Source organism: Mercenaria mercenaria, chromosome 6, assembly GCF_021730395.1.
Source record: "Mercenaria mercenaria strain notata chromosome 6, MADL_Memer_1, whole genome shotgun sequence".
In the NCBI taxonomy this organism is placed as follows: domain Eukaryota; kingdom Metazoa; phylum Mollusca; class Bivalvia; order Venerida; family Veneridae; genus Mercenaria; species Mercenaria mercenaria.
Window position 1 is genome coordinate 58,374,713 of NC_069366.1, and position 24,713 is coordinate 58,399,425.

Below are 24,713 nucleotides of genomic sequence, written 5' to 3' on the forward strand. Positions count from 1 at the left end.
TCATGGTAGCTAAAACAATTCAGCTTCAGAGATGTTATATGCTGTTTTGGATCTCTAATCTGTAAAAAAATAGGGTAGGTAAGTCGGTCTTTTTTTTCTTTTTTAATGTCTATTTCATGGAGAAGTTCCAAAAATTCATTTCTGGCAGCAAGGATTTTTTTTTTTCATTATTACGTTGGGATTTGAGGCTCATTTTTCGGGTTGGTCAGGTAAATCTTACAACAGATATTTTTTTGCCTTAACTATTACAAAATTTTACCTTGTGAAGAGTCTGGATATAAATCCCCTGCCATAATTTTGTATACAGTTCTTAAATCCTGTCTTTTATCTTTCTATTATACGTATACAATGTCCATAAACAAGTGCACTTTAAAGGCATTAACTGTTACATTCCAAAATTTCTGTGTGAATTCCCACATTTAGTTTCCACACACATGTACCATTAAAAAACATCTGTTGTTGCATCCATAATATCTTTGTTAACACTTCAAAATAAATTTCTCGATAATCAATAATGTTTTCATTCTATATTTACTATGAATTAAAAGATTATTCAAAAATCTAAAGATATGAAAAGTTCATAAATTGTATCACACCTGAATGGCGTTCTAGAAATGAAAGTCTTTCAATACCGTAAAACGACCAAGATTTGGCGAGCCCTATTTAAAGGATAAGCTTTAACTCAACATTTCATTTTTTACTGTTTGAATATATGATAATATAATTTTTTTTTTCTGATTCTTCCACCCCCCTCCACACCCTCCAAAAAAAATCAACAAGAGGATTTTTTTAAATTCTAAAAATGACATTAATTAGAAATTCATTGATTTTTACTGACTGTGTTCACTATGCTTCAATTACAGAAAAATGGCTGAACGTTAATTCTCTATGACCACATTGGTCAGAGCAAATTATTTCAAAATTCTTGTAAAATTGTTTATTTTTACACTGTTACTTAAGAGCATTTGAAATTTCTGAAAATTTTAATTAAAAAAAAAAAAAAATCAGGAAAATTTGGCAGGAAAAAATCACAGAAACAACAAAAAACAAGAGCTGTCAGTTGACAGCGCACTCGACTATTCTCAGTGCTTGATAGTATAATATAAGCTATGAGTAAAACTTTAACAGTACAATAAGCATATTCTAAGTCGAAAAGGGGCCATAATTCAGTCAAAATGCTTGATAGAGTTGCCTCCTCCTTTTTACAGACTGGGGTCATGATGGTAAACAAGTATGCAAAATATCAAAGCAATATCTCAACGGACTTTGAAAATATTTGGGGTGGTACGCAAACTTTTACATTTGTGTGACGCTCACGCTAACGCTCACGCCGGGGCGAGTAGGATAGCTCCCCTATTCTTCGAATAGTCGAGCTAAAAATCATTAGAACAATTCTCAATACTTAAAATAAATCTGTATTTCATTCTCTTTTTCATTACTTTTCAGTTTTCACCAGAGTGAAGAATTCTATTCATCACACACATAAAACAATTTTACAGTAAATCTTAACCAGGATTAAGGATTAATGTATAGAGAGAGACACCCAGGGCAAGTGGTTTCTTTTCACATGATAAATCTGTATTCAATCCATTGGTTCTTTAAGCCTTACATGTATCTACAAGAACATAAACATATAAAAGAAAACTTTTCAATAGCATTTTAATGTATAAGCTTTGGAAACTTTTACGACTCCTTACTCCAGGCCACAATTAACATTGCATTCAAAAGCTGGAGTAACTTAAAAAATTAAATCATGTTTTATATGGTAATATCTTAAACTGAGATTTTAGTGTCCACATTATATAAAAATAATAAACATTCACCGAAAGTATCTTGGATATATAGAAAGATGGTAAGTGAATAATAAATTAATGACTTCGCTTAAGCAAAACATTTTAAGATCATGCTTTACTCACAGCTTAACATAACATGCCAAGTTAATGAAACTTTAAAAAAATTAAATAAAAAGCTGTCAAAATAGATGTTATGCATAACTACATGGTTATAAAAGTTCTGCTTTTTAATGATAGCTGTATGTACTTGCATGCAAAAACTTAACCAAGGTGTGACGCTGACGCCAGGGTGAGTAGAATAGCTAGACTATTCTTTGAATAGTCAAGCTAAAAATGACATTAATTAGAAATTCATTGATTTTTACTGAATGTGTTCACTATGCTTCAATTACTGAAAAATGACTGAACGTAAATTCTCTATGACCACATTGTTCAGAACATATTTCAAAATTCTTGTAAAATTGTTTATTTTTATACTGTTACTAAAGAGCATTTGAAATTTCTGAAAATTTAATTTAAAAACAAAATCAGGAAAATTTGGCAGGGAAAAATCACAGAAACAACAAAAAAAATCATTAGAACAATCCTCAATACTTAAAATAAATCTGTATTTCATTCTCATTTCCATTACTTTTCAGTTTTCACTTATAAAAGTTCTGCTTTTTAATTCAATACTGCACATGAACTTTCACAGTCAGAGCCATAAATGGGGATATTTCAATAAAACTGCTCTGTTCATCAGTTTTCAAACCTTTGCCATGTATCAGAGAAAACAATTATCAGAAATAGGATTTAACAAGAAATTTATATGTGTTATGTTCATAACAGAAAATGTGGCAGACACATTTTAAACGAAGGCATTATGAACCTTTAATACTTAACACTGTGTAAAAGAAGGTACAAAATGTATTAGTTTTTTCACTACAACCATGAGTGGATAATCTTAAAACATAGATAAACAAGAGCTGTCCCTTAAAGACAGCCAATGCTTGACTGTTTGAATTGTTGTCCCAGAAGCAGGATTATTACCCAAAATGTTAAAATATCTATAGTTTCAATCCAGTACACGTATCTGCATTAGTTTGGAGATAGTAACTTACATGAAAAATAAGATCAAGGATTTTCAAAAGGGGGCATAATTTAGCCAATTTGAAAATACATGTCAGAGTTATGGGACTTGATGCTATCACCTATTTACATAACCTTAAAGACCAGGGCTCGACCGTAAAGACTGCGCTATTGCCCGGGGAAGGTAAAAGTGGAGTACGGACAGGCAACAGATCATACTCAGTTGCCCGTCAGCGAAGTGAAATATATGAAACTTTGAAAGATCCCAAGAAATACTTCTCAGAAAATCATGTACTGCTGTTTCGTTGCTTTACTGCATTGTAATATCTCATCACATCACCATGTTACACTTGGGCAACCAAAAATTGGGTTCAGGCAAGTTAAACAATAGTTGAAGTTGCCCTTTGAGCAAGTCAAGCCTTGAAGACACATGTGAATGATCAATTCAATATCTGCATTAGTTTTGGAGATAGTAACTTGCATGCAAAACTTTAACCAGGATGGGGGCATAATTTGACCAAAATATAAGTCAGAGTTATGGGACTTGATCCTGTGAGGTTGTTTATTGACCTAGAAAATGAAAAAATAAGTTTCAAAGCTATATGCCTTTAAATAATAGCTATATGTACTTGCATGCAAAACTTTAACCAGGATTTTCTAAGTCCAAAAGGGGGCATAATTTGACCAAAATTCATGTCAGAGTTATGGGACTTGATGCTTTCAACTAGTTTTATAACCCCGAAGACACATGTGAATTCAATATCTGCATTAGTTTTGGAGATAGTTACTTGCATGCAAAACTTTTACCAAGAATTTCTAAGTCCAAAGGGGGGCACAATTTGTCAAAAATACAAGTCAGAGTTATGGGACTTGACCCAGTGATTATGGTAACTGATCTAGAAAAAGATAATGTAAGTTTCAAAGATATATGCCTTTAAATGATAGGTATGCATTCTTGCATGCAAAACTTTAACCAAGGTGTGACGCTGACGTTAGGGTGAGTAGAATAGCTTGACTATTCTTACTATTCTTTGAATAGTCAAGCTAAAAACAGTTTTGAACAGAAATGTAACAGAAGTGAATCAGATATATTTTTACCCTTTATCCTCCAGTTTCCTAGTTTTGAAAGCATGAAGGCTAATAGGGAAATGGTGTGAAAAGTGTGATTTTTAAAAAAAATATTTACAGCATTTTTATTTGCTCAGATATTTCTAATTTTGTCTTACAAATTGATCACAGACACTAGTTGGCTTATTCCTAAAAGCATTGTTTAATCAGGTCATGCAAAAAGGAGAAACTACAGACTATCTGTACAGGGAAAAGTTGTTGATATCCTTTGTTGTTTACAACTGGAACAAGTCATAATGTACATGTAGCTGAAGGTAATCTTGCTCAAAGCAACTAACACATAAACAAACAGCACATTAATGTTTCTAAGTGTCAAGCATCCAAGACTGGCTTTCATTTTTTTACAAGCGAGAACTGCTTTTCCCTATATTTCTTGCAAGTAAAAAGTTGAAATAGCAGTCAAATAGTTTCCAAACGTATTTCAGCTGTTCAGAAACTGAATTGCAAATCTTTAAGCTGAATTATCAAGCACTAACTATCTGGTAGTTACAAGACAAAACTTTCAAAGCAAATAAAATCTGTAAGAAGATCCTTGAGAAGCACAAACAGCTCTCACTTGAGTTGGAGACATACTATACAGGGGTCTAGCTAGGTCCAAATTTTTGGGAGAAGTCACTTCTCCCTCAAGCTGATTTAGGGAGAAGTGGGGAGACTTTAGGGAGAAGTGGGAAGACTTTTTCTACCGCAATATGATGTTGAGTGATTCGAAAGGTGGCTGTAAATTTTCTTGTTTCTTGATAAAAAACATTGATGTGATCATTCATTTTCTTAGTTAGATCATTTCCCATACAGTGGTAATCCTTTCGTTACAAAATTCTGAAAAAAAGTAGTTTTCAAAATTCAAGCCGATGCTTTAAATGTAACCTGCCGAATTTTGGTTATATCTTATATGAAGTGTTTATTATTAACACCGAGCAAAGAAGTAGAAGTGTATTTATTTTTATAGCTCTTTGCACCGAGTTATTCACTAAGGAATGTCAGTACAGTGCTTTAGGGTATAGCGGATAGCTAACTAATTTTTCCTGCATTCCAATTCAAAGAAATGACAATAATATTTTTTTTTAGTATATCAGACAGAAAACATCTATTCTTCTTAAAACAGTCAGCTTTTCATAGAAATTCATGTGTTTTTTTCTCTCCACGCCATTGTTTACATATAAGCTGATTTAGGGTGTACAGGATAGCTTTGGTCATTTTTTACATTATTAGTTTAAAATCCACATCTTAACAAACTTTCCAAGATTTCTTTACTATAAATCAGAATAATAATGTATTCTCTTTTCAAAAACATTCAGCTTTTTAAATTTCTATCAAACACTTTTCATTCACTGACGTTTTTTACATATGCACTGATTTAGTCTATAGGGGATAGCTTTATTTTATATTTGATGACATATGAAAAATAACACAGCGAGCAAATATTTAAAATGTATGTCAGAATGTCTGTTTGCATGCCAGTAAAAGAATGATATGAAAATTTATACAATAATTCAAGTCTAAATATAAAATTTATCAACCTATCCTCTATACCCTAAAATCCGCTATACCCTAAAGCACTGTATCTCACTCGAATTATAAAACTGAAAGTAAAATGTGTAAACTAGAAATACATAAATTCAAATAAATTCATCAATAGAAGTCAATTTAACGTAGTTAATACATTACATGTCGTTCTTTTATCATAGATAACAAATATTTGTGTACCATATTCCAATTAATCGCATGGTTAATCAGCAGTTTCTTTAATAAAACATTGTGTTGTTTGTTTTGTTTTTTTGCACTCGAACGTGTTGACAATTAACGCGAAGTGTCAAAGACATAAACGCGGCACTGATTGGCTTAACACAATAGACTCTGGTGTACCGGATAATTTGATTCGCTTTCACACTTCTCGGGAAAATCTCGCAAGTACCTGAGGTAGGCGGAGCTTAAATTATGCTACCGGCGTGTGTTTGTGTATTCAACACTCATTTATGACACCATGCAAATTGTCAACAGTCCAGGTAGCAGTAATTAGCGAGTGCGGAAGTCAAAGAAAATCGGGCGACTTGCATTTCGCTTTGAGGTTAGATTTGAGCGAAGTTTAAAGTTCTAGAGCGCCTATTTCGCTCAAGTCGCCCACTCGCGAGAGCCCTGCTATATAGTTATGAAATTTTACCTTTTAATTTAGTCACTGTTATTTGCTCAAAAAGTAAAAAAATTCACCATTTTATGATAACAATGCAAGTGCAAAATACAAAAGAAAAGCATAAAAGTTACTATTTTAATACTTCCATCCTGGGGAAAAACATAAATTTTATTTGATAAAAGCTTCCACTACTGCATACAAACTGCAAGATACACGATAAAATTTTATTTTAAGTAAGTGTTACATAGAATGACAACATTAGCAGCTATGTATAACTATTGACCACAAAGTACTATCAATAATTCATTGCATACCAGAATGTGTTTTTCTTAAGCTTAAAGTTTTTTAAATACTTAGAACTGTCAAACGTCCTTAGTATCAATTGCAATATATTTAAGACAACAAGACAAACCAGAGCTTATATCAGAAATCATCTCCTGTTTTTGATGGCTAATTATAGTATCCTTTCAGTTATCTCATTCATTACTGGACCTCTTGACAGCCTAAACACTGGTTCTAGTTTTCCCTAGCCATTGCCTAAAAAATTCTAAAGGCCGTGGCTAGGGGTCCGGTAACCGGACCTCTAGACACGGAGTCTAGAGGTCCGGTTACCGGCCCCCTAGACAACACGTTTACGGCTGTCTAGAGGTCCAGTAATCAATATGAACACTTGAATGGTATTTGCAGAGAGGAAACATTCATTTCTCTAGCAAAAACAGGTGATGATTTCAAAGACTTGCTCTCGTTTTTTATTGGTTTTAAATTCACAGTGGTGGGGAACAGAAGAAAAACAATCCACTGGACCTAAAATGAACTTGTAATACAGAACCAAAAAAAGCCTCGACCTGTAAACTTCCAGTTTAACTTGCTGTTTTACAAGCCAGGCATGATCAAATCATCGCCATTTATCATTTATATCAAGACAGAACCTCTTCATTTCATATTCATTTTAGCTTTCTGTACATTTGGTTGGCGTGTATTTTCATTAATTTCTGGATTTTGCTCTTGTATTGTTTTGCATTTTGTCCAAGATGATGCCGTTCTCAGGATACGAAAAATGCGGGTCAGTCGGACCGCATCTGGGTTAAAAACTGGCGCACCGCTTCAAAGTTTTGCGGTCATGTCCTTTGGACTGACAACTTTCCAGAAGTCTGTAACAGAAATCACCGACAAAATTTCATATATAATATGTCAAAAGTATTTCCGATATTTACAAAAAACAACAACATAATACAAAAAAAAAAATATGTAATTACCGAAGCTTTAATTGTGAGACAACTAATTACAGCTCATACCTGGTATTAAATTATCACATACACTGGTAATATAGTCCCTACATAACAGTACTACAAGTATATAGTTGGTTCAAAAGCACCTAGAGTGCTTATATTGTATTGTTACTTGTCTTGCCGACTCAAAATAAAATTTATCTTATCTTACCTTATCTTATGATTAACGGACCTCTAGACTCCGGGTCTAGAGGTCTGGCCCCGTGTTCACAAAGCATTTTTCGATCTCAGCTGAGTTTGAGTTTGAAATTTTATTAACAGTTTTACTAAAACTTCAAGACTTAATTCCAGATGAAACCGATCATCAATACTGAAAAGTCATTTGAAAATAGTTATTAACTTAAAATTTAGTTTTAAACATCCTATTTAGCTATAAGTGACAAATAAAGTTTCATTATCAAACTCAGCTGAGACTGAAAATGTTTTGTGAACACGGGGCCTGGTTACCGGACTCCAAGCCACTTCCAAAAAGATCTTAATGTAACATACCCGCTGGATAGAGTTACAATTAGTCTGTTATCTTCACAAAAAATTAAGCATCTTATGAGTAGAACGACGGGAAGTTGATTTTTAAAGAATCCAATAAAACATCTGGATGTTTGAAGCAGTTTTTATGACAAAATATTTTTTGTAGGCAACTATTGTCTCAGTTCAATAAAAAATATTCGGCTCTAAACGTGGATCTAGTTTAAATGGGTAACTTTAATTGTTAGAAAGCATTTTTAAAAAACAAACTGATAGGATCGTCATACAATCTAATGCTTAAGCGTTCAGAAATTATCTAAAAACTAACCTGTCTGAGGCTCGTCAGTGTCGTCGGCCTCCATTTTGATTTAATGTCGTAAATTATGTCAAATTTAGTCCCAAAGATATTTTACCCCTTGGGTTGCCTCGGTATTCATTATTGCATTTGTTTGTGTTTTCGAACTCTGTCTGATTTAATTACATATATTTAAGTAATTTTAAATGTAGAATGATGCGTATTTTTACGACTTTAGAACGTTTTGGGGTAGTTTACACAGCAACCTTAGGGCTATCGTATTTTGCAGTTTTTGTTTTTTTAATCTGTATCAAATGAAAAATCCTCAAGCATGACAGATGCTATAGCAACAGAAGAAGACATAGAAAGTGGCAATGAAATGGTCCAAAAAGCTTCGTGGGAACACGAAGAACTTGCACAGGTCAGAATGCACATATTCTCACTCTCCCAGTCATTCCTGAATGCTCTCTTGTCAGTCTGTGCTCTCTGTCTCTGTCGGGTTAAGGATGCAAGTTACCAATACAGGCATTTATAATATACTTATATAAATTCTGTAAAAAAAATCGGCATGTGTTTCGCAATTAAATTAGTCTAGCAAATTTGATGTGATCCCAGGAAATATTTTTCTTGTGCAGTTATGGGCAAATATATCTCCACTCGCGTCTAACACTGGAAAGACCAAAATAATGGAGGAAATTTCCTAAAATTTTCATGGCTGCAGATCTGGGGGTTTAAATTAAATCCAGATTTTGTTGCAAATACAAGATAAATTCAAATGAAACTTACATGTATCAAACATGTCAAAAGAGGATTCACTTCCTCATTAAGTTATTTAAAAATTATCAAATAATTTCAAAAAATACGAATTTTCTGGTGATATAAATGTTTGTATGTACAGTACACAATTAACGTTGACTGTGTCAACACGCTATATGCCGAGCGATAAAACCAATAACTTTACATGACCATGATGTCAGTGTACCAGGGCTTTTTCACCCTATCTCACGGGGCCGATATTCGGCCCCATTCCCAATGCCAAATATGCTCTATTTTTCCCAATCTGGAGCAAAAAATTCCCAATCCAGTGAAAAATTTCCCAACTGAAATCAGTTACTTCCTGTTTTTCAGTAATAATTCTTGCACAATTAGTTTTTTTTGCCAAGTAAATCAAACAAAATGTTGGAAAAACCAACTCATTTCTATTTTTAGTAACATGACCGGCTGCAACCTCGGCAAAAAATAATTACAAGATTTTGCTGAAGAAATGAATGATTTGTATGCAAAAACCTCTCAAAATGCACAAAAACACAAATATTAATTGAATAAAGTACCCAAAACATGTTGACAGGTAGTTCTTGTATCATTAAAATCAATTGTCACATATTTTCGCGACCCAGTTTTTACACTCGAAAATACACACACTTTGCCATTTTACTTTTTGGATAATTTCAGTTATAACTTTGGTGAAAACAAACTGTAAACAAAAATTTTAGCATGACAAATAAAGAGTTACTGTATTTTTAGGCAATATTGGAACACAATCCTGAAAAAAAAATCTCAAAATTTCACAAGGGGATACACTACCAGTAAAATTTGAAACTAAAGATTTAAACTAATATATATTTATTAAAAACTCATTTAATTTGTCAGTATATTTTCCCAAATTTGACAATTTACCGCGTTAAAAATTCCCAATATGACCAGGGGCCTTTTTCCCAAAACCCCCTGAAAAAGCCCTGTGTACTCTGACTTATATCCTCCATTATTTTTGTCTTTCGAAGTTTTGACGTTTAGATTGCCTGTCACAAAAAAATAAAACAATCTAACCATCGAATTATTTTGACTAACAATCAAATATGAACAGGCAGAAAAAAATTCCGTATTGTACCGTTTTAATTCCATTTTGTACCGTTTAAATTCCGTATTGTACCTTTTGTATTGTATCCTGCTGGACCTCTTTCATTAATATGCATGACCTGACACATTCTATAAATATTGCACGTAACAAAACTTCACTTACTTCCATTTTAATATCGATAAACAATGAATATTTCTTCCAACATGTCCAATAACTTAAAACAACAAACAAACAGGTAGAGGTATACAATAAAAGGGTCATTATAACAGTAGCTAGATCTGGGATCTTGTAGATTTTGCCAGATCGAATCACACTAAGCACTTACCTCGTGAGATCTGATCTGGCAAAATTCCACTGGAGTTGAATACAGCATCCCAAATCAAACTACTGTTACTATAACCCTATCATAAACCTTGGGTCTTGACCAAATCCACTGTGGGTGTGATTACCATGACTTCGTTGAGAATTAAATTAAGGTTCCACTGAATATCTAATTGTTTTGACGAGATAAAGAGGTTTTATATTGTTCAGTCTTACAGGATGGAATAACAAGGCACTTTTTATTGTTTGTGACCTAGTTTTGAACGTTTTTTGGGGGTGCAGGTCAAAACGTACCAAAACAAATATGTACTCACATGTTAGAGTCTAGTCTTACATATCTGTCTAATCGGGATGACGTATTTTATGATCTGTAATTTTATAGTTGTCATTCTTACCCGTATCTGCATTTTTCTGTTAGGAAAACAAAGACATTGAAAATCCAAAAAAGTCATTAAATACTGGTCAGACTTACTTGCTCCAATAAATAAAACATTAATTAATATTCATGAAGAAACTTCAAATGGGTTGAATATAACTCAAAATATTAAGTACCGGTAAGAGACATAAATCTTCAGAAACATGATGTGAACAGAAATTTGCAAGGAGAGACTCTACCCCGACATGGGTTTCAATACACAGCAGACTGCTGATGACATTAAATTTGCAGAAAACCCCCCACAAAATATACATTAAAAATGTCAGGGAGGCAATTTTATGCTTTAAAATCAACATAAATTCATTATTAGAAATGTAATCATTACAAATACATTGTACATGTACCAGAAAACGTTCCCAATGGAATTCATGAGGGATCTCCTAACAGAAGTATGCAGAATAATTTTGGTCGTGACAGGACAGTCAAAAGTTATCACGCTGTTCCGAAATATCCTATTATTTGGACTAGGTAGAGTTGAAATATATCCAGAAAAGTCAGAATGTACCCACATTTAAGTATAATATACAAGTTATCCATGTATCCCATTTAGCAGTTAGCTGATGTTTAATGATAATTTTGATGTTTGGTTCAACAGTATATTTAATCAGTGGGGTAACTTAATAGATCAAAATAGAAGCCTACATACTTCAAAGAAGTAAGAATCACATATGTATATAAGAATTTTCATGACTTGAAAAAAAAAGCGACTTTTCATGACTTGAAATAAAACAGCAAATTTTTATACACTTTGCCTGTATGTCTCTTTATTACTATCCAGATTTGACTTAAACATCCATGTTGGAGGCATTAATCATTCCAGAGATAGCTCTAGTGTTCTCAGATATTCCCTTCATTACTGTACAGGATTGACATAGTTAGGTGTCTGTCTCCTTTTACAGTACTTATTTTCTGCCATGTGACACTTGTTCAGATGAAAGTTCTGAAGGCAAGAGCATTGTGCCACTGTCACTGAACATTAATGTCATAGGGTATGGTGACAATTAAAGAATTTACCATGAATGACAATTAAAGCTACATTACCACCATTCCTTCCAGGTTCGTATTAAAGTTATAAAGGCACATGGTGCTGCTGTAAACAGCTGTGAATTCTTTGACGAAGATCAGAAGATTCTTTCAGGATCGAGCGACCGCACTGTGAAGCTGTTTAATGTAGAAGATGGGGTCTGCTTACAGACATACAACACTAAACATACTGATATTATTACTGAAGCCAGAGGCTCAACGGATGGTTCAAAGTAAGATTTTATTTCTCATCATATTTCAGTATGCCACAGTGGTTTAAATCAGCTTTGTCAGTTAAAGTTCTGCATGGGCTGTCATTTTACTCTTAGGAAGTCATGTAGCTTTCTTGTTTCAAGGTTGATGGTTCTTCCAATGTGTACCTTAGCATGAAATATACTGTGTGGATGGGCACTCAGGGTCTCCCTCCATTATTAAAAGGTAGAAAGTCATCATAATGATCCAAAATGTTACTGCCGTTCTTCAAACCCAACAACACAATTTTCAACATAGAGTTCTACTGTTTGTGTATTGGTAGCGTAGTAGGTATACAGAAGCAACAAGATCAAACAGAGAATATTCACAATAATGATGATAATGGAAGTAATTCATCTGTGTACTCTAAAGTCAGTTCATTCTGTGGGCATGAAATTATGCAGTTTTGGTAAAAACAACTATTTCATGAAGATGTGATTTGTGAACTTTAACTTTTGAACACGAAGTTAAACAGGAATTATACTTGTTCATTAGGATTTAATTTATTTCACATTTTTTTGGCTTTACACACAATTTGGTTTGCTTTTTCACATTTTTTTTTACTTTGTTCACAATTTTCAAAAATAATAAATTTGTATTTTCTGAAATTGACCTTTTGAATTAATTGTTTATCTAAAGAAGAATCCATTACTACAATGTTTCATTAATGTACCTCCTATCTTCAGTTCTTGAACTTACCAAATAATTATTTTGAATATTTTACTTTCATTCTGTGATTGTTGTTTATATCCTAGGTTTGTTACAAGCAGCTATGATAAGTCAGTGCAGATGTTTGATTTCCAAACAGGAAAACAGTTGGTAAGAATTTGAACGAGTGTTTTTTCCTGTAAGACTTTTCTTTTCAAAATTATATTAAACCATGTACTTATTCAGTATTAGTGGAGTCTTTTGAAAAGGAACAGAAGTTTAGAATGTAACATTGGTTGTTGATTGGTTAATGGTAGTGTTCTATTTTATAGACAAATGTACCTTGTCTCCTCAACTGTATGGTAAGGAAAATGACATTGTAATCTGAGCTTGTGCAAAAAGAATCCAGATATACCATTATTGAATAACTGACCATTGACCATTCTTATATCAACCTTGTGGAAAAATTATAGTGCCTTTTGGCTTTAATTGAAGCGTCTGTTTAATGGGAACTGTGAAATCATTTAATATGTTGAACAACAGAATATCATGGTTCGGAGCAAAGTGGCTGTTTTATGGGGATAAGAATTTTTAGATTTCAGTGTGCTAACGTAAAACGAGTAGGAAATTTAACTTGTCTAATGGGATTTAATATCACAGATTGACTTAACCACTCGATCTTTAAAAATTAGTCGCCCACAAATATTAATGATTTTGTAGTATGTATTTACTGTTTGAAACTTAAAAGCTTTTAAACGACTTAGAACTGTTCACAGACTTACTTTAGTTTCAGATCACATACTTGGACCATAGAACATTCTTGCAGTTAGCTTTTTTATACTGTTTATGCAATAGCCTAGCTTTTCTGCTCTCTTTTTTCCTAGTGGACTGGTAAACATTATGGAATGGCTATGTGCTGTAAAATCTCTAGTGATGGTAGCATGGTCGCCTCAGGCTCAGACCTAGACAACTGTCTCAACATTTGGGATGCTGATTCTGGACAGATTATACACACAATTCCAGGTAAACAATGCTCTGCTTGCCCAGTCAGAATATCTGACTGGTTCAGCATCAACGTTTAATTATAGTTGCATGCTTCTGGTTGCCCATACTGGCAAATCTTACAGAAGAATATTGGTAATTTCAGGTTTTTGAGGACAGTGTAAAAGCTTCCAATGTTCTTAAGTGTGCCAGGTGTAAAGCACCCTTACATTAGGGAAACATATCCAAAAGATTGTAAGTAACTTTAGTGAAAGGAGAGGTGGATCAAACACTCTGCTTCTGGTTTTGTTATTCAGTCAGTGTCTTAATTACCATTTAACCACTAAGTCTGCCCGAATCTCACTTTCAGTCTAGGGTTCCAGGTTTAAAAGCTGTGTTATTAAAACTCATGCATCTGATTGATTCTTTTGGGGGAACAATTATGAAACTAACCAATGGCAATACTAGCATTCTTTAATTGAATGATTTCAGTCTGGAGAATTTTATGTTCTGAGCTTTATCCGTAGAGGAACTGTTGTTCTGTTTGACATGTTCTGTCTGTTTACAGCTAACACCTCAGTGTTTCACGCAGAGATATTGTACACAGAGAGGGTTAAAAAGACAGCTGAACAAATATATCATTCTCATGAAATGTTAACTTAAAAGAAAATACTGGTGTATGATTTTTGATCCTTTACAAATGTTGCAGTCCTATTAAATTTTTATACATATTTTTATGTGAATAGAACATACAGCATGTTCATAAAATTATAAAACAATTTAATTCCATTGACATGAAATTTCATATTTTGCCCAAAACAGTTATTATACCCCTAGATACTAGTAGTAGTGCGGGGTTATACTGGATTCCGGTATGTATGTATGTCCGTCCGTCTGTAGGCGGAATTTGTCTAGGCTATTTCTCAGCAATCATTTGCCAGATTTCCATCAAACCTGGTAATTATTATCAGTACCAAGTATAGTTGTGCATGTGAGAAGCGGGTTTCATTTGGATGAATTTTCACTTAGTTATGGCACTTTATAGATGACTAAATTCAAGAATAAAATGACAGGAAGTTTGTATATTAGTTAGGATGTAATTTTATCGGTTGATGCAACCAAAAAATCCACAAAAATTAGCCTCCTATGAAAATTAATGATTTCACAATATTTAATAAGAAGAAAATATAAAAGTTAGCACACTTGTATGATAGATTATAGACTGGCCAGTTTTATAATACTGTTGACTTTTTATTCTCAGATCTACACAAGAGCACTATTACAAGTGTGATGTTTGCTCCAGACAATGATAAAGTAATCACCACTTCAATGGACAGAACAACAAAATTTTTTGATCTCAAAACCAAGAAAAGCACCATACATCTACAGTATGTTCTTATTTAAATTTGTTTAATACTTTTTAATACATCTATACTTCTAATTTCTAGACTTGTATCAGCTAAAATTGGCTATAACTTTAGGCAAGTAAGACTAAAAACTCATTTAAATTGTTAACTTTTTAACACATGGAACGTTGAGACACCATCATTACACCATTTCCAATGTCGTCTTTGACTGTCATGACTAAAGTATGTAATCCCACCAGCAGTAGCTTTCCCGTATCATATTGGAGTTGAGTATAGGATTTATATTCATTTGTGAAGTACAATAGGTGTATTTTGGACAGATGATTCATAAGATACGTAACTTACCCAATCAGACTATATTTATTCTGTTTGTTTGTTCTTTCGGGTTTAATACCATCTTTCAATACTTCAATACTTCATTTACATAGGTACCTGGAATCCTTTCCAGTACATAACAATAACTTTCCAACATGAATTAGAGGTAGAGAACAATGAGCTTTGACCTTTTGTCTGTGGTCTGTCATCATGGAGACCATGTGACTTGCCTGGGATTTGAATCAATGACCTCTTGCTTAGAAGATGTATGTTCCACACATTGATCTTTCTGGATTGATGTTTATCAGTATGTGTAACTTCAGGGTTAGAACTAAATGGGGAAGGAGTCTTGGCCTGGGCCTTTTATTTTGGAGAAAAGTAGCTCGGTATCAGGGTAAAGAGAATTAAAAGTCCTGATTTAAAGTCAGTTTATAGGGAAAACTGCATGATTTGAAAGAAATACAGACAGGAAGAGGCCTATTATCATAAATTGCTGGAGAAAAAAAAACACAATATTATTACCTTGATAATTGCATTATAGTCATCTTGGTTACAATTATATATATGAATTATTTACAGGGGTCATATAAATATAGTTTCAAGTTGTGATATTACCAAAGACGAGCGCAAGTTTGCTACAGCATCCTGGGACAAGAATATTTGTATCTGGGATATCGCTACAGGAACATACAGATCAAAGGGGCCAGTGAAACTATGTGCAGGTCATGAGGGGTCAGTGAGCTGCTGTAAATTTAGTCCTGATGGTAAAACTTTTTTATCTTTTTTGCATAAATATGTTAATTTATTTATTTTGCATTATGTATGGTACTCCACTAAAATTTATATATATACGTTGGTACCCTGACAAAGTAGAGCCCCTAAAAACCAGAAACCCCTCAAACTATAGCCCCTAAGAAACAACTCCAAACTAAACAATTTTCTTCATCATGAATACGTTCTCTTTTATTGAAAATAACCCCTTTAAACAAGTCACCCCTCAAAACTGAACTTTTCACTGGTACTGAGACTGTTTGACTTATAGGGGTTCTGATGTACTTTGTTTCCCTTAGGGATAGGGTTGTCTGGTCGAGAATTTTGCTCAGTTAGGGTATGAGCTTATGACACATATAGTAAGGAATCATATGCCTTACTCCAATACCACAGTATATGAATTTTCATTTTTAGCTTTACTATAAGAAGTATGGAGAGCTGTCCTACTCGACCCGGCGTTTGCGTCGGCGTCCTTCCGCGTCTGCACATTGGTTAAAATTTTGATGCACTTTCACTTTATCTCTGTAATTACTTGATGGATTTGTTTCGAACTTCAAATAGTTATGCGGCATCATCACTTTTCACATCATATGGCATAAAGGCCATAACTCTCACACCAATATTTCATGAATTATCCCCCTTTTTACTTAGAAGCTCAGGGTAAAGTTTTGATGCACTTTCACTCTATCTCAGTTATTACTAAATGGATTTGATTCAGACTTAAAATAGTTGTTCCACCTTATCACCCACATCATATGACACACGGTCCGTAACTCTGGTATCAATAGTTCATGAATTATGCCCCCCTTTTACTTAGAATTTCAGGTTAAAGTTTTCATGCACTTTCATTCTTATCTCAGTTATTACTAAATGGATTTGATTCAAACTTAAATTAGTTATTCAGCATCGTCAGTTATTCAACATCATCACTCACATCATATGACACAAGGGCCATAATGCTTGCACCAATGTTTCATGAATTATCCCCTGTTTTACTTAGAATTTCAGGTTTAAGTTTTGATGCACTTTCACACTATCTCAGTTATTACTAAATGGATTTGATTCAAACTTAAAATAGTTGTTCCACCTTATCACCCACATCATATGACACAAGGTCCATAACTCTGGTACCAATATTTCATGACTTATGCCCCCTTTTACTTTAGACTTTCAGGTCAGTTTTAATGCATTTTCACTATCTTTCAGATATTATGTCTCTCACCACACAGTGGTGTGGGAGACAGATTGATTTACTCCTGTCTGTGTATGTGTCTGTCTGTCTGTCACAAAGCTTGTCCGCACTCTAAGACAAACATTTCTCATCCGATCTTCACCAAACTTAAACAAAATGTGTTTGACCATAAGTCCTCGACCAAGTTCGATAACTAGCCAAATCAGCCTAGGCACTTCAGAATTATGGCCCTTGAATTACTGAAAATTGGCCTTTTTACTCTTGTCTGCACTCTAAGTCGAACATTTCTCATCCGATCTTCAATAAACTTGAACAAAATATGTTTGTCTATAAGTTCTCGGCCAAGTTCGATAACTAGCCAAATCGGCCCAGGCACTTCGGAATTATGGCCATTGAATTACCGAAAATCGGCCTTTTTACTCTTGTCCGCGCTCTAAGTCGAACAGTTTTCATCCTGTCTTCACCCAACTTGAACAAAATGTGTTTGTCCATAAGTCCTCAGCCAAGTTCGATAACTAGCCAAATCGGCCCAGGCACTTCGGAATTATAGCCCTTGAATTACCAAAAATCGGCGTTTTTACTCTTGTCCGCGTTCTAAGTTGAACATTTCTCATCCGATCTTTGAATTACCCAAACTCAGTCTTTTTACTCTTCAAAGGTATATTTGTGTTGAGTAAACAGTATATAAAGATTGACTTACTATTTAGATGATTAGGCAGTTGTGGGAGACATACGCTTTTCTCAAAAGCAGCTCTAGTTACTAAATGGATTTGATTCAAACTTGAAGTTGTTATTCCACATCATCACCCACATCATAAGGCACAAGGTGCAAAAATCACTCTTGCACCAATATTTCATGAATTATCCCCCTTTTTGCTTAGAATTATACTTATTTAATGTTTTTTACCTCTCTTATTACTTAATACTTTTGACACAGACTCAAGCTATTTTCCAATATCTTCATTCTTATTGGAATCATTAAACACTCTAGTGACAGCTCTAGCTTCCTCAGATGTACCCAGTTTCACTATCCAGCATCGAAATAGTCGAGCGCGCTGTCTCCTGTGACAGCTCTTGTTAATACTGGTTTCTTCCATGTAAAATATTTGTAATGTGTATATATTGAAAATTTACAGTACTACCGGTTCCCATCATCTAAAACGATCAGCATGTGAATTGCTGATTTGACGCTGGTACCTGTCATATGAACGTGATGTCATGTTTATGATTTTCAGGTGTATTACTGGTTCCTATCATATGAAACTGATATAATGTTTATGATTTGCAGGTTTAATGCTGGTTTCTGGTTCCTATGATCAGACAGTTGTAGTTTGGGATATAGAAAATGAGATACAGAAAATAAAACTTCAGGTATGTTTCTGTTATAATATTCTGTAAATTCAAGCAGTATTGAACTGTAAGAAAGTAAGGAAATTTACATACAATAATCATCCTGGTAGTAAAATCCCACTGATTCACTTTGTTTATTTTAAAATATACATTTGCAATTGCATTTAATGTAAAACTGTAATCATTAAAATCCATGGGGGACTAATTTTTATGGATTTCGTGGGTGAGTCAGTCTACAAAATTAAATCCTAGTAAACAAATGTGAAGTGCATGAATTTATATCCCCATGAAACAGCCAAAACCACGAAATGTCATGCCCACGAAAATAATGATTTCACAGTATTTGCAATTGCAAAAGCTTTTTGCACCACAGTGGCTGAAACAGAGCAAAAACCCCTCTACAAAGACACATACATGTACTTGCATTCTCATTTAGAATTCTTCAGAGACAAACCTTTCTAGAGCAGTTACTTCTGTATTACAGTGATAGCTTTGGAGACTTTACACTGTATGCTTTTGATAACACTTTTATTTTTCATTTTTCAGTGATAACACTTGTTTTTGATTTTCCAGGGTCACACTGATTGGGTTGAGGATGTTTGTTTCAGTCAGGATCAGACTTGGCTCACGTCTTGTGCCAGGGTAAGTTAGAATCCTCTCTTTCCTTATCCTTTATTCTGAATGATTTTCCAACAGTTATGGATACTGTAGACTCATTAATATTCATCAGGGACTAATTTTCATGGATTCTGTGGTTACGTCAATTCACTAAGTTAAATCACAATAAACAATCAAAGTTTCCATTCTTCCATGAATTCATATCCAAATGAAATAATCATTTTGGGCATGAAATTTTTATGCCCAGAAAATTGACTGATTTCACAGTGTTAAAGTTTATTGATGCATGAAAATGAACATTCTTGTCAATTTCTCCCTGTAACATTATCTGGATCTAAGTTGTGTGCCCTTTAGTTATAGATGCCACATTTACTGTGGATACCAAACCCTAGCGCTGAAAATTTGATCTTGGAGTAAAAAATATACTTTTGCTTTTCTAGGATGGTACAGTTCGGTTATGGAATATTGAAGATTCAGACAAGATACCTATAGTGCTAGAAAAGAAGAAAGCCATTGGTGTGAAGATTACAAAGGTATGTTGGTACAATATTGTTTCCATTTTAAGCTCTTCTGTCTTTTTATAGGGTATGCCTCTTTCTTTATGTAAAAATATTCAAAATTTAGACTTTGCTTTCATTCACCTTTATTTGTTAATTTGATTAAAATTAAAAACAAGGTGATTTATGTGTTCAAGGCAGTAATGTTGTAAATAAAAAGTACTGCTGTCAGCTTATATTAGTCACTTATTTTCATGCTTAGGCAGAAAATGTATTATCTCAAAAATCCATAAACTGTGGGTACTGTGAAAGTGGCTAATGTTATAAATTTATGTGCATACAATTTTTTTTTAAATTACAAAAAATATTTGCAGAAGGTAGTAAACAGTTGCAAATTTTCTTGGCTTTTTACCAATATCTTACACTAATTTTGACTCGCTATATCATTTTTCAGTGTCATATATACATTTTATTCCAATCTTGGTACAAATATACATGATAAAATATTTAACTCCAGAGAGGAGCTTTAAGCTGAATGCCAAAGGAGCATTACAATCTTGCTGCTTAGAGTTTGATTACATAAAAGACAAAACATCTGAGATCATAGATCATCCACATCAGGCGCATGTGAAGAAGTTACTTGTGGTAAAAACATTAGTATCATTACAGAATCCAGGATCACTGCTTAAACCAGACTTTAATCATTTACCTGGAAAACTGTAATAGCATGACATTGCACCTTTATAAAACAAAGTAATTGTCTTTTACAGTGTGAGAATTGTGGCAAGCCTTTCTCCATGGCACAGCTGGATGACCTGAAGGACCTGACTAGGTGTGTTTTCTGCAGAGTTCATACATCAGACTTGTACTTTGAGAAAATGCGCACAGAATCATCCGCTGCAGAAAGAACAGACCCCACCGATCCCGAGACTTGAACATTTACCATACGTTAATCATACCTTTGTGAAGTCTGAGTGCTCTAAACAATGTATGACTGTGCTTTTTTTCTAAAATCAGTTCCAACATCATAGAAGACTTTAGACAGAGAGCTGATACATTATAAAAGAGATGAGAACATTATAACATAGGTCAGTCTCAGCAATAAGTCAACAATCACTTTGATCTGAAACAAGGCTTTTGAATAATTTAACTGTTTAAGTTAAAAAAAGAGATGTGTTCTCCACTTACTTTTTATCAAGAGGGAAATTATAAATTTTCAGATGACTTTTTTTTTTCAAGGTCTATGAACTGTCAGGTATTTCTAAACTTGGTCAGTGAAAAATGAAATTTCAAATAAGTTGGGGAAACTATTTTTCATGTGGCCAATCAGAAATTTCAAGCAATGGAATCCTTCCACCTTCAAACTAAAATTTACTTGTGTTGCTTTGTTATTACAATTTATGTACCTTCTGTACCTCATTTTAACACACTAGCATTGTGTAACCTTCAGATGTTCACATCTGTAAAAGTATTAGAATAAGCAGTAAATTAATGGATTGGGTCACTTGAAGATGAAGGAGGAGGATGCTCACAAAAAATGGTATTGGTCAGTGACAATCATGACACAGCCAGTGAAAAATCTGGGAAAAGTCAGAGAATTCTATTTGTCCATGTTTGTGTCAACCTGAAAGTACCCCAAAGTGCTCTGTCAAGTATATTTTTTATCTAAACTAAGGGTGACCTGTTTTTGAGTTATGATAATTGTCTTGATCAACTTTTGTAAGAAACTAAGAATATTCCAAGTTTATTTGCTAAAGAAAATGTATGTTATAATTATACAGACTTTACCTTAATCTCTTCCTTAAACAGGAGTATAAATGGCCTAATTGATTTCTTCATTCTGCTTCTAATGAACGAGACTGTTGAAAAAAAATAGCTGACTCATGTTATATACAAATTTTTTTAATGTTTTAATTAAGAAATGATTATAGCAAAAGAGTGTTTTAACACTATTTATGCACGATGGGCGGTTATACAACGGGTGTAATAATTTCACGAGGGTGCATCCAGAGTGAAAATATTTGTATGACGTATTACCGCCCCAAGTGTATAAATAGTGTTAAAACACGGTTTTGCTATAAATTATTTCGATTCTAATAATTGCCCTTAATCTAAAACAGTAGGTAAAATATAGTAGCCCTCTATCTTGGTCGCAAGAAAAACATTAACGTCACCGCACGTTAACGTGACGTCATTGTAGCGTAAGAGTGTTTTAACAGAGAAAAGCAAGATTACGCAAATATTTATTACTGTGAAATAATAAATTTCATGGACACAAAATTTCATGTTTTTTTTTCCATAATGGCTATTTTATGAAATTGCAAGTTATTGATTTCTATTTGGCAGTAAAATGAATGGGACTTGAGTTTGCTCAATGGAATTTAATTTTGTGGGTAGAAACAACTAGGAAATCCAGGAAAATAAGTCCCCCATGAATATTAATAATTTGACAGTGTTCATTTTTCATTCAGTAAACAGAAGGCTTTATTGCTCCCCATAGTACTAAATGTTGAAGATGAACTCTTATTAGCTCACCTGAGCACTGCTCAGGTGAGTTTTTGTGATCGCTCAATGTCAGGCGTCTGTCTGTCTGTTGTCTGTCAACATTTAGCTTGTGTATGCGATAGAGGCTGTTTTTTTCAATTAATCTTCATGAAATTTGGTCAGAATGATTGCCTTGATAAAATCTAGGCTGTTTTCTTAAATGGGTCATCTAGGGTCAAAAACTAGGTCACTAGGTCAAATCAAAGAAAAACTTTGTGTATGCGATAGAGGCTGTATTTCTCAATTGATCTTTATGGAATTTGGTCAGAATGATTGCCTTAATGAAATCAAGGCCGAGTTTGAATATGGGTCAAAAACTAGGTCACTAGGTCAAATCAAAGAAAAACCTTGTGTATGCGATACACTGGCACCAGATCAGAAAGGAAATGCCTCGGTACGCGTTATACCCTACCCCTAGGTATTCTATAAGAACCATGGTCATGAATGGGAAAGTGCACTAACCCGTTTCAATCGTTTATTTCTCAACAAACGCGCAGTTCGGTGAATGGGTACCTAGTATATTGAACAAGCGATAATTTATCTTCCATCGTGCACCAGTCACATTGTCTCAATATTCCATATTGCTGAGATTATCAACATATTTTATGCTTTCTTAAACGTTACAGAAAAAACTTGCTTGACCTTCCCTAATGAACATCCGGTCTAGAGGTCACGGCAGTGTGCACATGTTTGGTGAAATGTAAACAAACAAAAACAGAATTTAAAAAAATCACAATTTTACACTAAAACTCATTTTGTATATGATCTTTAATTTGAAATCATACATTGGTCTGCATCTGTTCTGTTTATTTTATTCATTTTGCACATTTATGCTGCATTTTCACATTTTAGTGAACACGTGTAGTAAAATGATGATTGACATACATTTTCACAACAGCCAATCAGAATGGTTTTGTAATCTAGAACGGAACTTCACCAGGGAAGTTCAAGCAACTTTTTGTGTAACGTTGAAATAACTATAAACTACATGTTGTTTTTCTAAGATAAGATGTATTGAAAAAATGTGACTGGTACACAATGGAAGATAAATTACAACTTGTTTGATATCCATAGCACACATTTACTGAACTGCGTGTTTTAGGTATGAAATGCGTGATTGAAATGGGTGAGTATATTTTCCTGTTCACGTCCATGGTTCATATAGAATACCTAGGGTAGGGTATAACACGTACGGAGGCATTTTCTTTCTGATCTGGTGCCAGTGATGCGATAGAGGCTGTATTTTTCAAATGATCTTCATGAAATTTAGTCAGAATGATTGCCTTGATGAAATTTAGGTCGAGTTCGAATACTGGTCATCTTGGGTCAAAACCTAGGTCACTAGGTCAAATCAAAGAAAAACCTTGTGTATGCGATAAAAGCTGTATTTTTCAATTGATCTTCATAAGATTTTGTCAGAATAATTGCCTTGATGAAATCTAGGTTGAATTCGAATATGGGTCATCTGGGGTCAAAAAGTAGGTCACTAGATCAAATCAAAGAAAAACTTTGTGTATGCATTAGAGGCTGTATTTTTCAATTGTCTTCATGAAATTTGGTCAGAGTAATTGCCTTGATGAAATCTAGTTCGAGTTCGAATATGGGTCATCTGGAGTTAAAAAGTAGGTCACTAGGTCAAATCAAAGAAGAACCTTGTGTATGTGATAGAGGCTGTATTTTTCAATTGATCTTCATGAAATTTGGTCAGAATGATTGCCTTGATGAAATCTAGGCCATATTTGAATATGGGTCATCTGGGGTCAAAAACTAGGTCACTGGGTCATATCAAAGAAAATACTCGTTTAAACTCAAGAGACAGAGACCTTTTTTGGTCCAGTTCTAATGAAAATTGGCCAGAATATTTGTTTCCATGAAATCACTATGTCAAACATGTTTACACTGTTATGGTGTGTTTCTCAGGTGAGCGACCTAGGGCCATCTTGGCCCTCTTGTTGTCATTTGTTTTCTGTTTGTTAAACTGTTATCTATGGACAACAAGTAATTTGTCACATTGACAGCTTTAATTTTGAAGCTATTTTAACCAATTTATAGGAAAGGTATTACCTGATACAGCACCCTAGCTACAATATTATTGGCAACAACTAAACTTTATTACTATATTGTCACTTGGGTGTATTTGGAGTAGAAATTTGGGCAATAAAACAAGTTATGAAATCTGCTCAAAAGATTATTAGTTAATGCCATAGAGTAAAATATCAACCTTTAATACTGCCTTTTTAATTCAGGCAATTTATTTTTGTGTTTGCATTTTTTGTGCTGCCATGAACTATGTTATATAATATTACAATTTTATGCAAATGAATTCTGTGATAAGATACCATGTTTCTTGTTTTAATATAAAATATGACTGTTA

General features: G+C 33.8%; 2 protein-coding genes across 3 annotated transcripts in view; one reads left to right on the plus strand and one right to left on the minus strand.

Moving 5' to 3' along the window:
• Positions 1-8,314, minus strand: part of LOC123548790 (E3 ubiquitin-protein ligase MARCHF6-like) — a 41,726-nt gene extending 33,412 nt beyond the window's left edge. The window contains exon 1 of the mRNA XM_045336331.2: positions 8,200-8,314. Coding sequence (XP_045192266.1) covers positions 8,200-8,233 — 34 coding nt within the window. The 5' untranslated portion in view covers positions 8,234-8,314. The remainder of the gene's footprint in view (positions 1-8,199) is intronic.
• Positions 1,663-24,713, plus strand: LOC123548791 (WD repeat-containing protein 88-like). 2 transcript variants are annotated; one of them, XM_053546043.1, is made up of 10 exons: positions 1,663-1,852; positions 11,838-12,037; positions 12,812-12,875; positions 13,589-13,727; positions 14,947-15,073; positions 15,947-16,131; positions 18,619-18,701; positions 19,254-19,322; positions 19,739-19,831; positions 20,566-24,713. In XM_053546043.1, the coding sequence occupies exons 1-10, from the start codon at positions 1,850-1,852 to the stop codon at positions 20,728-20,730; spliced, it is 1,128 nt and encodes a 375-aa protein (XP_053402018.1). In that variant the 5' UTR covers positions 1,663-1,849; the 3' UTR covers positions 20,731-24,713. The 2 variants fall into 2 exon arrangements, with proteins under 2 accessions (XP_053402018.1, XP_045192267.2); XM_045336332.2 differs by lacking the exon at positions 1,663-1,852 and adding an exon at positions 8,392-8,587.